The sequence below is a fragment of the Anser brachyrhynchus genome, assembly GCF_964034855.1.
Source record: "Anser brachyrhynchus genome assembly, chromosome: 12".
In the NCBI taxonomy this organism is placed as follows: domain Eukaryota; kingdom Metazoa; phylum Chordata; class Aves; order Anseriformes; family Anatidae; genus Anser; species Anser brachyrhynchus.
In genome coordinates, this window is record NC_137707.1 from 10,062,955 (window position 1) to 10,075,327 (window position 12,373).

A 12,373-nucleotide genomic window follows, 5' to 3' on the forward strand; every position below is an offset into this window, starting at 1 on the left:
ACGGGGCCGCGGCCGCCCCCGCCCGGCACCGGGACCCCCCCTCAGGGCCGGGGACTCCCCTCAGCCCCCGGCCGAGCCCCGTGGCGGTGACAGCCCCGGGCAGCGGCGCTCGGGAGTGGGCCGCGCTGAGGGGAAGCCGCCGGCCCCGCCGCCGCGGCCGCCCTCTCCCCGCCTGACTCGGTGCAAATCATTGTTTGGCTCCGGCATTAACTACATTCCAGCGGGACGCAGCGCCCAGTCTCCTTCCTCGCATTCCTGCCCCACACAAAGGAGTCCCTGCCTCGCCGCGCCCCGCGCCCCGCCGGCCGCCCCGCGAAGCCCCTCACGGACCGGCCGCCGCCTTCGCCCCCGCCCGGGGGTGCGGGCAGGAGCCGCGGCCCCGCCGCGGGGCGGCCGGCCGGGGGCGGCGGGGGCAGGGAGCCGCCGAGCGCAAATTCCTCCGCGCAGCGCGCCATTGACTGGACCCAGCAACTTATTTAAGGCTGGAAAGTGACACAGGGGCTCCTCGCCTCCGCTCGCCGCCCGCCGCTGGGCAGCCCGGCCGCGCCGAGCTGTGCAGAGCCGGGATGCCGCCGAGGTGATCGCCGCCCAGCCTGCTCGCAGCCCGGGCCGCCCGCCGGGGAAGGAGCTGCGTCCCGCCGGCTGTGTCCTGTCGAGGGGCTTTCTTTTGGGGGCGGGTTTTTATTTTTTTACTTTATTTATTTTTTAATCTTTTCCTCCTCTGGACTGCGCCTTCGCGGAGACTTTCGCCGGGCTCCGGCCGAGCATGGAGAAGTACGAGGAGGACATGGCACTGAAGGCCACCAAGCTCCTGGAAGATCTGTCCCTCTACGAGCCTTGCCCGGAGGCACCGTACGGCCGGGGCGGCCGCCGGGACCCGCCGCTCCCCCCGGACCTGGAGGAGACCAAGCGGGTGCTGGCCGCCCACATGCCGGCGGAGCAGCGGGGCCGCAAGATGAACGGCACTGCCGCGCCGCCGCCGCCCGCCGAAGCCTTCCCCTTCCCCGCCGCCCCCTGCGGCAAAGCCTACCCGCCCGCCGCCCCGCTCCGCGCCGCCAACGGCCGCGCCGAGCCGCCGCCGCCGGCCGCCGGGCCGCCGTGCTGCGAGGAGGGGCTGTGCACCCGCTCCGAGGTGGCGCTGCCCTGCTACAGCGGCTTCCCCGACAAGGGCAAGCGCTACTCGGCCGAGGGCTACCGCTACGCCGCCGGCAGCGCCTACGACGGCGGCTACGTGGCCAAGGGCGGCGGGAGGGCGGCCGGGGGCCCCGACGGCAAGTACGGAGCCGCCAGCCCCCGGGCCAGCCTGGCTCCCGCCGCAGCCGCCGCCTCGCCGGGCCCCGGCGCCGAGCACGGCAAGTTCTCCAGCCCCCGCTCCAGCCTGGGCGGCGCGGGGTGCTCGCTGCCCTACGAGAAGTTCTCGAGCCCCCGCTCCAGCCTGGTGGTGCCCGGGCAGGACAAGTACGGCAGCCCCCGCGGCAGCCTGGTGCAGTACGACGGCGCGGCGCTGAGCCCCCGCTCCAGCTACGCCAGCACGGCCAGCGACACCAGCAAGCACTCCAGCCCCCGCGCCAGCCTCACCAGCTACGACGGCGGCGGTGGCGGCGGCAGCAAGCCCAGCAGCAACCGCACCAGCGGCATCAGCATGGGCTACGACCAGCGCCACGCCAGCCCCCGCTCCAGCACCGCCAGCCAGTACTCGTGCCCCACCAGCCCCCGCTCCAGCTACTCGGACTCCAGGTACGGCCCGCCGGGCGGCGCCGAGCTGGACGGGGCCGCTGCCGCCGGCCTGGCCGTGGCCAGCCCCCGCTCCAGCCTCTGCGGGCCCCCCGAGGGCCGCGGCGTGCAGGGCGCTGCCGTGGTCAGCCCCCGCTCCAGCATCTCCAGCCAGAGCTCGCGGAGCTCCCGCGGCTCCATGAGCGCCTACCCCGAGCTGCAGCTGCCCTCGCCCCGCTCCTCGCTGCTGGGGCCCGGCCTGCAGGAGGACTGCGTGGTGCCCGAGCTGCCCGATGGCTACCACAAGATCCATGCCCAGTCCCCGCCGCGCCACGACCAGCAGCACCCGGCTGGCGGTGGCGGCCCCGACGCCGCGTCCCCCTACGCCTACAGCCCCACCAAAGGCTCGGCCTCGGCTCCCAAATTCAAGCTCCCCTACCAGGTGACGCCGAGCCGGGAGAGCGGCCCCAGCCAGGCGGAGAGGAGGCTGGAGGCGCTGACGCTGGAGCTGGAGAAGGAGCTGGAGATGCACATGAAGAAGGAGTACTTCGGTGAGTGACCCGCTCGGGGAGGCAGGGTGTGGGGCCTGGAGGGGGCGAGCGGCTAGAAGGTGATGGTGTGCGGGGCCTGCCTGGAGCTGGGTGATTTTAGCTCTGGGGAAGGTGTGGGTGTGATGCCCAGAACTGCTCTGGGCCAGTTACCCACTGAAGCCTCCGGTCATTGCAAGAGAAAGCTGGCTCACCACAGATACTGTCTTTCTAACTGGTGTCAGAAGCGTTTGCACTTTGCCTCGTACCTGGTGTTTTATCTTCTATTTCTTGTTTGCTAGGCTTTGTGACTCTTCCCCTTCCAGGTGCAGATAGGAGACTTGTCTGAAGTGTTACAGAAGCTGTTGGGGTTCACACTGATTTGCTTGTTTGCCTTCATCGATAAAGTTCAGCCTCCTGAGGCTGTGGTATTTGTGATCATACTTTCAGGCCATCTACAACGTTTAAGTTGTTAAAGACAATGAGCCTGGCTGGTGAAGCAGTTTTAGTGCCTCATTCAGTTACGTTGTCCTAGTTCAGAGTGCTTGTGGCATCCCAGCATTGTTTCCACCCCGTGAGGCCTTACAGGTCCGTGCCGCGCACGAGTCTGGTAGGGGTCGGTGTCATCCCTGGCACGTGAGGGGAGGTCAGGGGAGAGCAGACTTGTCTGTCCTTGGTGAGGTGGTGTCAGCTTTTTGGTAGTCATCCGGGTATCTTCAGTGCTTCTTTATAGAACAAAAGCAACTTCTTGAAACACGTGAACATGCTTTGTAGTCGTGTCAAAGTTCCTGTGTCTTTTATTTTGTACTGGGTGATAAAGGCCAAAATGCCTTTGAAAGATAATCCTGGAGCGTACAAATACTGCCCCGTTCCTCTGGGGACGGGATGAGCCAGGCGATGGCTGGGTAGGGCAGCTGGACCTGGGCAGCCCTTGGGAGCAGCTTGAACTGGGGCTGTGGGCTCTGTGGGGGGGAACTCCTGTCAGAGAAGGGAGAACAAGGCCTGGGGAGGTGGGGGGCTCAGGGTCACGAGGAGCTCAGTCAGCACCCAGCAGTGGCCCTGTGTGGGAACTGCTGAGTCCACAGCCTCTGAGGGGACGGGTACCTCAGCCTTTGTGTGCTGGCTGGGCACTGGTAGTGTGATCCCCGACTGACACAAGTGTTGTTCGAGATGGAGACGCATGTTACCTCAGCCTGTGATTTAAACGCTAAAGTTTGAGGCTGCTTTCGGTGTAGCATGGGTGTGCTCTGTGCGGGAGGGAGGAGTTATACGGCTTTGTGTGCTTGTAGTGAGACAGACCTGGACGGATCGCTTGAGGTAGCTGAGCGAGTGGTGCCCTGTCTTACTAGGAAAGCCTTTCTGTGAAGTGCGGCGGTATTGTTTTTACAAGCTCTTGTGCCTGGACAAAGGAGGCTGAATACAGTGCCAGCTTACTGCGGCAGCCTCGCTGTGCTTCCATCCATCCTGTGCAGGGCTGAAGAAGAAAGCTGATGGCGGGCCACTGCACCTGGTGTGGGGCTTCAGGTGCTGGCAGGCCCATCACCGGCTGGGGTCAATAACGGGTCACTCATGAGTACGTGCAGAAGCCGCATAGGGGCAGAGGGGGATTAATTAATGTGCTAACACCAAGAAATGTTACCTTCAAAATATCAGTGGTGTGCAGTGAGAGACAGAACTAAAAGGCATTTTGAGTAAGAAACATACCTTACAGCTGTCCTGACCCTCTGAGAGGCTTTTCCGGTGGCTAGGGAAGCTGGGTGTGATCAGGGGCTCCAGGAGCAGCCTCAGGAATCTGTGGTGTGGGTGGGTTTTTCTTATTTATAAGGACTTACCTGTTGTGAGTGTCACTACTTGCATGTATATTCTCTAGCAACATGTTGCAGCATGCCCTAAGCCTCGGCAGATGTGTCCTGTGTCGGATCGGCAGTAAGCTTGTGCCTTTATGTCTGGTAACATACGTACCAGCTGCCCCGTAGGTATTTGTTATAGCAGCAGAGTCACTGCCACAACTTGCACCTTAGAAGTAGATGAAATCCAGAAAACTGGGGTGCTGTAAGAGAAGAGGGCTGACTTGTCTAAGTCGTCAAGGTTTTAGTAAATCCTGGTGGGCTCGATCCTGCATTTCTGGTTCAGATCACCCATAGAAGTGAATGCTGAGCTTTGGCTGAGTGAGCATGTAGGGATTTGGTCTGGTATAACTGCAGGCAGATGGGACAGAGACAAGGAGAAAGCCCAGCATGAGGAGAAGTCTGCTTATTGACAGGTACAGGAGCAGGTTATTTAGGTTGACTTTTCTGGGAAGTTCGTAATGTTAGTAAAAAGAAGTGAGCAGAAATGCATTCATTTCTAGCATCACACATACTCGTGTCTGACACACTCTGAAAGCAATTGCAGTGCCCCGTGATGCCCATGGAGAACAGAAATGTTAAGCCCATAGTCAACAGAGCAGATGGTTTAATACTCCTTAATTAGATGAGCTCAATTGCCTGGTGAATAAATGTTCAAGTGGTGACGCTGATGTAATTTTACTGTGTTCTCTGCATCCCCCTGCCCCCAAGGAAAGAATACAGCGGTTCTTACTTTGTCCATTCAAAGTGAGGGCTATTCCACACGGTGCTGTCTGCAGACCACTGTGTTCTGTCTTCCATCCAAATACAACTTCCAAAATTTGGACAGTGGGTTATTTTGTATCTGAGGTCAAGTGACTAACCAGTCCTGCTTGGAGGAGGAATAACTGTACCCTGCATTCGTTCTGGTTGTGGGTCAGCCTGGGTGTTCCCCTAACCATGCTTGTGCTGGCAGTCCTGGCTGCTCTCCCAAACATCACTGCTCCATTTCAGAAGGAGCCCGTAGTCTGGGGAAGATAAATACAAGATGAAGCTGCTGTTGCTGTCATTGCTTTTGCCCTTTCCTCTTCCGGAATGAGATGGGCAGGGTGGCACTTCTGGATCAGGTGTCTGCCCCAAGTCAGAACACAGAAGCTTTAGTAGAAGGACGCAGAGAGAAGGGTCAAGAACCAGTGTCCTTTAGTAACACTGCCCAGACACAGCACCCCTGTTGGGCTGGCTTTGCCCTTGGGGACCTGCTGAAGTGTCCTGTGATCAGGGCATGTACAGCATCTGAGCATTGGAGAGGCTCTGGGGGAACTGGATGGTGTGTCCTGGCAGATCTCGGGGCTTGCAGCTGGCTCTGAGCAGTGCTGTGCTGGGAGCTTTGCTGCCTCACCTTCTCCATCCTACTCTTTCTTCCAGCAGGCTTCAGTGCATTTGTAGAGAGAAGGAAAGCTTCATTACACGATTGGTTTAGTCTGACCAAAAGCAGCAATGCTGCAAAAAGTGCCTTGCGCCTGCCCTGCTCCCAGTTGCACAGCTGAGAAGTAGCACCCTGCCACTTCCAACTGCTCCCACCAGCATGTTGCAGCCACATGTGCTCACTGAGCTCGGAGAAAAGAACGCCTGCAAAAAAGGAAGGAGATAGGAAGGGTTGTTTTGGGCTGGATCCGTGAGCTGCTCCGGATTCACCGCGTGAAGGGATGAATGAGATGGCTGGGGCTGACCCAAGGGTGCAGACAAAGGGCACAGGGAGGCTGAGGCTGTTCCTTTGGCAGCAGTCTGCCCTTGGTAGAACTGTGAGCTTTCGTGCTCGTGTTGCAGGGGAAGCAGGTACAGCTGCCTCTCCCCATACTGCTTCATCCTAAACCCCTCTGGGGTCCCCTCTGGGGACCTCTGTCCGTCCCCTCTCAAGGTACTGACGGTTCAGTAAGCGTGCTCAGTTTACTGGCAGATGCTGAGAACAGAAGCAATAAAAAAGTAATTTCACTCAATTCCATAACTGTTCTCAGATGGGCTTTGTATGCAATGAGGTAAACTGCCAAAGCTGTGTTTTGGGGATGTTTAAAATTGAATGTGCATTCTGAGGTGTCAACAGGACGTTCGTGGGTGTTGGGACGTCAGCAGCTCAGGCGCTGGCTTAAATTCTATTTACTTTGCAGAAACCTTCAGGCTGATGGCTAGGTGTTGAAAAAGAAAGTTTAAGGCAAAAACTGAATTTTGGCATACCCATCCAAGTCAGAGCAATCCTTTTGGGACTGACTGTAAACCTGTGACTTGTCATCTGCTGGGCAGGGAAATGTCACCCTGTCACGCTGATTGGGATGTTGTTTTCAGACAAGGTCTCTGTCCTGTGGCTCTGCTGGTGTTGTCAGAAATGGAAGGAGGGCCAACAGAGGGGCACAGGCAGCAGACGTGTGTTCCTGGCAGCCCCTGCTGTGCTGCAGCCATTGCCTAATGAGGGCTGTCTGCTTATCTTGGTCAGGGTGGTGGGATCCCATGCAAGAATTGATTTAGTAATTGTCTCACCATCTTGGACTAAAAACAAGATGAAAAAGTACAGTGAAACTATGTAGGTGTGGGGAGAGTGAGTTGTCTTCTGTCTGTGCAGTCTAGAGAGAAGAGCGGTGTTGGCACCTCTGTGCAGTGCCCTTTGTGAAGGTGCCCTTCCCAATCTCTGCTACACATCAGGTGCTTCCCACCCCCTCGCTGCCACCTCACCCCTTGTATTTCCTATCTGATAGGCAGAATGCAGCAAGTTCATGCCCTGCTGGAGGGGAGAGATGTTTCACTGGGGAAGGTGAAAGAAGAGCTGCAGCGAGAGATGCTGAGGTACCTATAAATTAGTAGCATCCTGGAGACTCAACGCTGCCAGGAGTCCCCTTCCTGTCACTAGTCCTGCACCAAGACATCAGGCAGTACAGTTTTATGTACTGAATGTCTGTATCATGGGTAGCAATAACCCTGTGTGGCAGGTTGAGTGTCTATAACTTGCACAGAAGCATGCATAATGAGCTGGGACGATGCTTCTTTACCTACAGTAGCAGAAAACTTGACTCTGAATGGGGGGGTTGTTTGACTGTTTTTTGCTTGTTTTTGTTGGTTGTGCTTTTAATCTTTGGTTTAGTCGGTGTTAGCGATGCACTGGGTGCAGGGGATGATGGTGACTTGCAAGAATTGCCATGTCTTCCGTTAGGGCTGCCACAGGTAAGTTCTCTGTTAGAGAGGTTTGGATGTACCATGCAGAATTGGTGCAGGTGTATACGCTGCCATGGTGTGGTAGGTCCTGGTTTAATGGTCACCCTTCCCTGTCACTGTATGCTTTAGGAAATGTGTGTGTTGGTGTACCTCTCTGGACATCGCAGCTGGTTGGTTTTGAGCCACAGGGCGATACACACAGTTTTCTGGATCTGAAGTAAAGGAGGTTGTTTAGATTTGAAATGTATGCAAAGAAACTTCTCACATGTTGCAAAGAGTCGATAGCCTTGCAGAAAGGAGATAGGATATAGAAAGGTAAGAGCTGAGTGGAGCCCATGTTGCAGTTTGCTTTGGTTTGGAGCCTGCTGCCTTGCTGGTGACTGTAGAGCCTTGGGGCTGCTGTGCAAAGCAGTCAGCAAGTTGTTAGATCTGCCTGGTTTCAGGGCTCTGTCACAAGCTCTGATGTTCCTGTTGCATTCCTCAGTTAAGAGGCACTCAAATTTCCAGAAGTAACAACAGGCTTTTAACACCCTTGTCATCCCGTGTTCTGTTCTGCCCCCCAAAATGGTCAGGTGTGCCTTCTTAGAGGGGTTAAGGAAACATCTTAAGCAGGATTCCAAGTCAAAATAATCCTGTCTGGTATAGGCAGTTGTTTACTTAGCCTCTGTACCTGACCCTCTACAAAGAATTGTATGTGTGGGCGTCCTGGTTTGGTGTCAAATCATGCACTGGAGATTTGTACACCATGATGGGTGAATTAGGAGTGGCCACAGAATCCATTAAATTGTATTTTGGAGAATAGGAAAATGACCCTAATTTGGAGTAATGGGTAGCTGTCAAAGTAGCTGTAGTAAGGTGAAGCTGATGCTTTTAAATGTAAAAGTGATACAACCAGAGAGAAATCTTCCACTGGAGAGGTAATTCTGAAGTGGGTGTTGAGGATGTGCGTTGTGTTTGCGTCCTCCTGTTGCTGGCTTGGTGGCAGCAGCAGAGATACCAGTCTGTTATCTTTGGCATCCTTTCTGCATCGTTAATATCCACGGTTAATGAACTAGGACATAAATGTCTCTGTTGTAGCCATGTTGGATGTTTAGAAGGCCTTCAAAGCAAGTGAATTTTCCAAATACTCAAATGATTAAAACCAAAAAGCCTGGCAAAGTCATTTTCAGATGTTTAAAAGGGTGGTTCAGCAATGGAAAGAAAATAAATCAGCAGCACTAATCCAGAAAGTTTTGTTTTACTAAAACCAAAAAATATCTGTAAAAATGGAAGGGGACTTTGCCTCCTGCCTATCACAGCTGCCACGGGGCAGTGCTTTGTGGTGTCCTGGCAGAGTTGTGGTCTGGGGTTTTCCTTGGCAGGGCGCAGAGCCCTGCAGCACTGGGGGCATCTCCTTTGTTTTGGACCAAGCTGAGGCACTCGCAGAGGGTGCGATCTGCGGTGTCCTTCGGTGCTGTCAGGGGAGGGCTGGCTGCCAGCCAGGCACTGGGGCGGTTGGTCTTACCGGGGTGAAGGTGCTGGCATCCTGTGGGACCCTGTTCCACACGTCCCCCCGTGCTGCTGGTTGGAGAGGGGGTGCAGCCGCTCCTGCAGTGCCTCAAAGTACGCGTTTTGTCTTGCAGCGTGCCAAGGTGGAGCACTTCTGCTGTCAGCATCAGCTGTGTCCAAAATCGCTTCTTAATTTGTGGCTGGAGAAACTGGGCGTCGCTCAGAGCACAATGTGGTGCTTGATTTATGCCCACCCCGGACAAAGTGCCTCTTCTCTGGCAGGGGTGGGAATGTATGATGTAAAGCAAAACTGAAGCAGCAAAAAAGAAGGACATACAGGAATGCGCATGGTGTCAGCAAGCTTTATTATGAGCTTAAAGAGGCTCGTATTGGAGGGCTGTGTTCAACAGCCTGCAAGGTTTGAGTCTTGACACGACAGTGGTACGTGGGGCTGGGATGTGGCACAGCTCAGAGATTCTTCCAGGGTGTGATGGCTCCCAAGGCTGGCAGTAGGATTCCTGTTGGCTTATTTGGGAGCAGGACCAGCCTTTAGTTCTTAAAATTAGCAGCAGTGCTGCTAATCATTCAATAAACATCTGGTTTGGGTTGGATTTTTATGTGATTTTTCACTTTGCTTGTGTGGATCTCATCTCTCGATGTGGATTTTGTCCCACTTGCTACATCAGAGTGGATATTTCTGGTCTGGTGTGTGTTATCTCTTTCTATTAACCTCACCGTGTTTGTTTTAACTTCCTATCAGTGTGGCCTTGTTGCTGCGCAGTGAGACAGAGGAGCACAGCAGAACGGCCAAGCGTGTCGTGTATCTCTTCCAGCTGGAGAGTTTCACATCATCTGAAACTTCATTCCTCGCTTCTTGGAGCGGTTTTACTAAATCTCTAATGTCATGTTTATGTATTCCAGCAAACTTTTAAGAAAAGGCCTATGACTCATTAAGGGGAAAAAAAAAAGCACAACAGCACAGCAGAGCCCAAACACTCATTTAATGCTCAGCTGAGAACTACTGTGCATATAAAACATGTAGGGGCTTTCAATGCGAGGCTCAAATGGGGCAAGGATTTGTTGCTAGTGACACCTATTTCCAAATTTGAGACCCTGGAAGAGTTCCCCTGAGCAGGTTTTGCATAAAAGCTTTAGATGGTTGTGTTTAAAGCGTTGTGTAGGTTGGGTTGCAGTGGTGCACGTGCTCTGACAAGTGCAGGTTAGCTGTTGTCTTGCTTGGTGTGGTTGTGAGCCCTGGCCCTCTCTACCCTGAGAAGGGGGCAAACAGTGGCAGCTATTGCGTGGCTTGGAAGAAGGGGTCTGGTTGCACAGGAGCCCGAGCCTCTTCTACAACAACCACATCAGCTCCAAGTCCTGGGGGAGGAGGGGGGCGAGGCACTGTGTGACCGTTCTGCTTGGTTATTTACGTGCACGGCTTAGGGCATTCCTGTGCACACGATGTGCATGCTGTACCCAGCAGTGACAGAGCTCCTCGGGCTCCTCTGAGGAGAAAGTTGTTGCTTCGCGCACAGCAAAAGCAGAGGTAATTCCCCAGTCCCAGACCTGGAGAGGTCACCCAGAGCTATAACTTTATAAGAAAAGTAAATTTGGGGTGAACGTGGCTTCCAGCACTGACTTGAGAAATTGGTACTGAAGATAAGCAAACTCCAGGGATGGGGAGTCAAATGATTTTGAAGAGGGATATGACCTGGTAGGGATAACAACACAAATACCCATGGTTGTGTCTGGGGGAGATGATTAGTTCTAATGCCTTTAACTGCAGACAGCAACACTCAGAAGCATCTGTTTGTTGTGAGGGTTAGTACGCACATTTGCAGATACTGGGAGAAGTGCAGGGAAGGTAGTGTTCAACTGTGAAGAATATTAATACCACGTATTGTCACAAAATAGCTAGGGAATGGATGCAGTGAGCAATGACAAGGCATTTAACAGGTGACTGAAGGTCAGGCCTGGGTTTACACCATTGCTTTTCTAAGAATTTGGCCAAACAAGATGTGTTTCGGTTCAGAACGTATTTATAGTTTTAGTGAAAAGCAGACAGCTATTGTGGAAGAACTGCTGGGGATTCTCAGATGGTTTCCTGGCCATCCAAACATTTGTTTAATTGGTGAACAGTTTCACTTACAACACCGCAGAACTTCTGGAAAGTGAAAACAAGATGTTTTCTCCCTTTTAATGTGGCCACTTGAAAAAATTAAAAAAATTCAAAGTTAAAATGAAGAGAAAAGAGAAGCCATTCCTAAATTCGGTTTGACAGTTGTGCAGATTTAGATGCTTTAGCATTGCTCCGGCTCGCTTGGATCATATTTCTTGTGGTCCACGGAGACCCTGTGGCCTCTCCCAGGCATGGGAAATACCATTGCATTCTGGCGGTCATTGCATAAACCTTTCTCCTGTGCGGCGGCCTTGTCCCAAAGCACATGCTTTGCACAGAGCTGGGTTCCCACGAGTAAAGCTCCAGGACTAGCAGATCACTGGTTCTGCTGCAGTGTCCCCTCAAATGTTACCTCTGTGCCGGAGGTCCCAGTCTGTAGGGCTTCAAAGAGCCCTCGGGTAAGGCCAGTTCTGAGTGCAGGTCCCTGGTGGGGTCAGCATGGCCTGGTGTTGGATTTGAAACACGGGGCCAGGCGACTGTTTGTGGATGTACCAAATTAAACTCTAATTTGAGGTTAATTTTTGAGTGCAGAATCTGTGCGTGGCCTTTGCAAAACTTAGTACATGTACAGGGTGTGATTGGTGGGACCCCTTTATTAAAAAGGGGTTTTGTTGGGGAGAAGTGTGATTTTTTTTTAATTTTTTTATCTGTAATCTAGTGCTGACCCTGATTGAATTGAGGCAGCGGACAGGTCTCTGCTCCTGTGGCCTGATCCCGTTTCCCTGGCATCGTGCATGTGCCGTTACCTTCAGTATTGTTAGAGCAGGATCTTTGTTTTCTGGTGTCTTTGTTCCTGGTGTGAAATTCCTGCTCAAATTCATTTGTTTGGGCCAGATGTTGAATGATTGGAAAATAATCAGGGGGGGAATGGTTCTGAGCAGGGGGATAGTGAATAGACTTTGTCACTCACCCGTGGTTTCCTCAGCTCAAAGGAGGCGTGCTAAGCCAGCCGCGTGCTGCTGCCCTGCCCGTTCTGTCATGGACATGAAACGCAGCAGCGTTAGATCCACAGTCCCCGTGGACTGTCTCACCTGTCACTCTTCCCACCTCTCCAGGGTTAAATTAATTCAAAGAGAATGTTATTTGTTATGTTTAAAAATAATGAAAAAGGCAGCAAAAAGTATTGGAGCCCAACATCAGCTGAGACTTACAAAACTGCTGATTATACTGGGAAGCAGAAAGAGCTGGAAGTGGTAAAATCCTGGGTCTCAGCGTTTCTCTCCGCGCTGTGGCAGTTGCTATGTTATTAACCTTCAGCATCCCAATATTCAGGGACAGTTGGGGGGAAACACCTAAGTCCTCAGAGGCAAAGGAGAAGTTTTAATGAATGGCTAATGCTGCTGCAGCTCTTCTTTTGCCAAGCAGTTATGTGAAAATTCTCTGTAATTGGTGGATTGCCCATTTTTAATCAAAGCCATGTTTCCCAGATCTAAACACTCAAT

General features: G+C 53.5%; 1 protein-coding gene across 3 annotated transcripts in view; it reads left to right on the top strand.

The window, feature by feature from the left end:
• The first annotated feature begins 630 nt into the window (after positions 1 to 630).
• WTIP (WT1 interacting protein) overlaps positions 631 to 12,373 on the top strand; it is a 78,703-nt gene continuing 66,960 nt past the window's right edge. For all 3 annotated transcript variants that reach the window (XR_013938517.1, XM_080552832.1, XM_080552833.1), the window contains exon 1: positions 631 to 2,264. Coding sequence is in view for 2 of the 3 variants with exons in the window: in XM_080552832.1 (XP_080408958.1) it covers positions 767 to 2,264 (1,498 nt within the window). In the remaining variant the exon portion in view is untranslated. The remainder of the gene's footprint in view (positions 2,265 to 12,373) is intronic.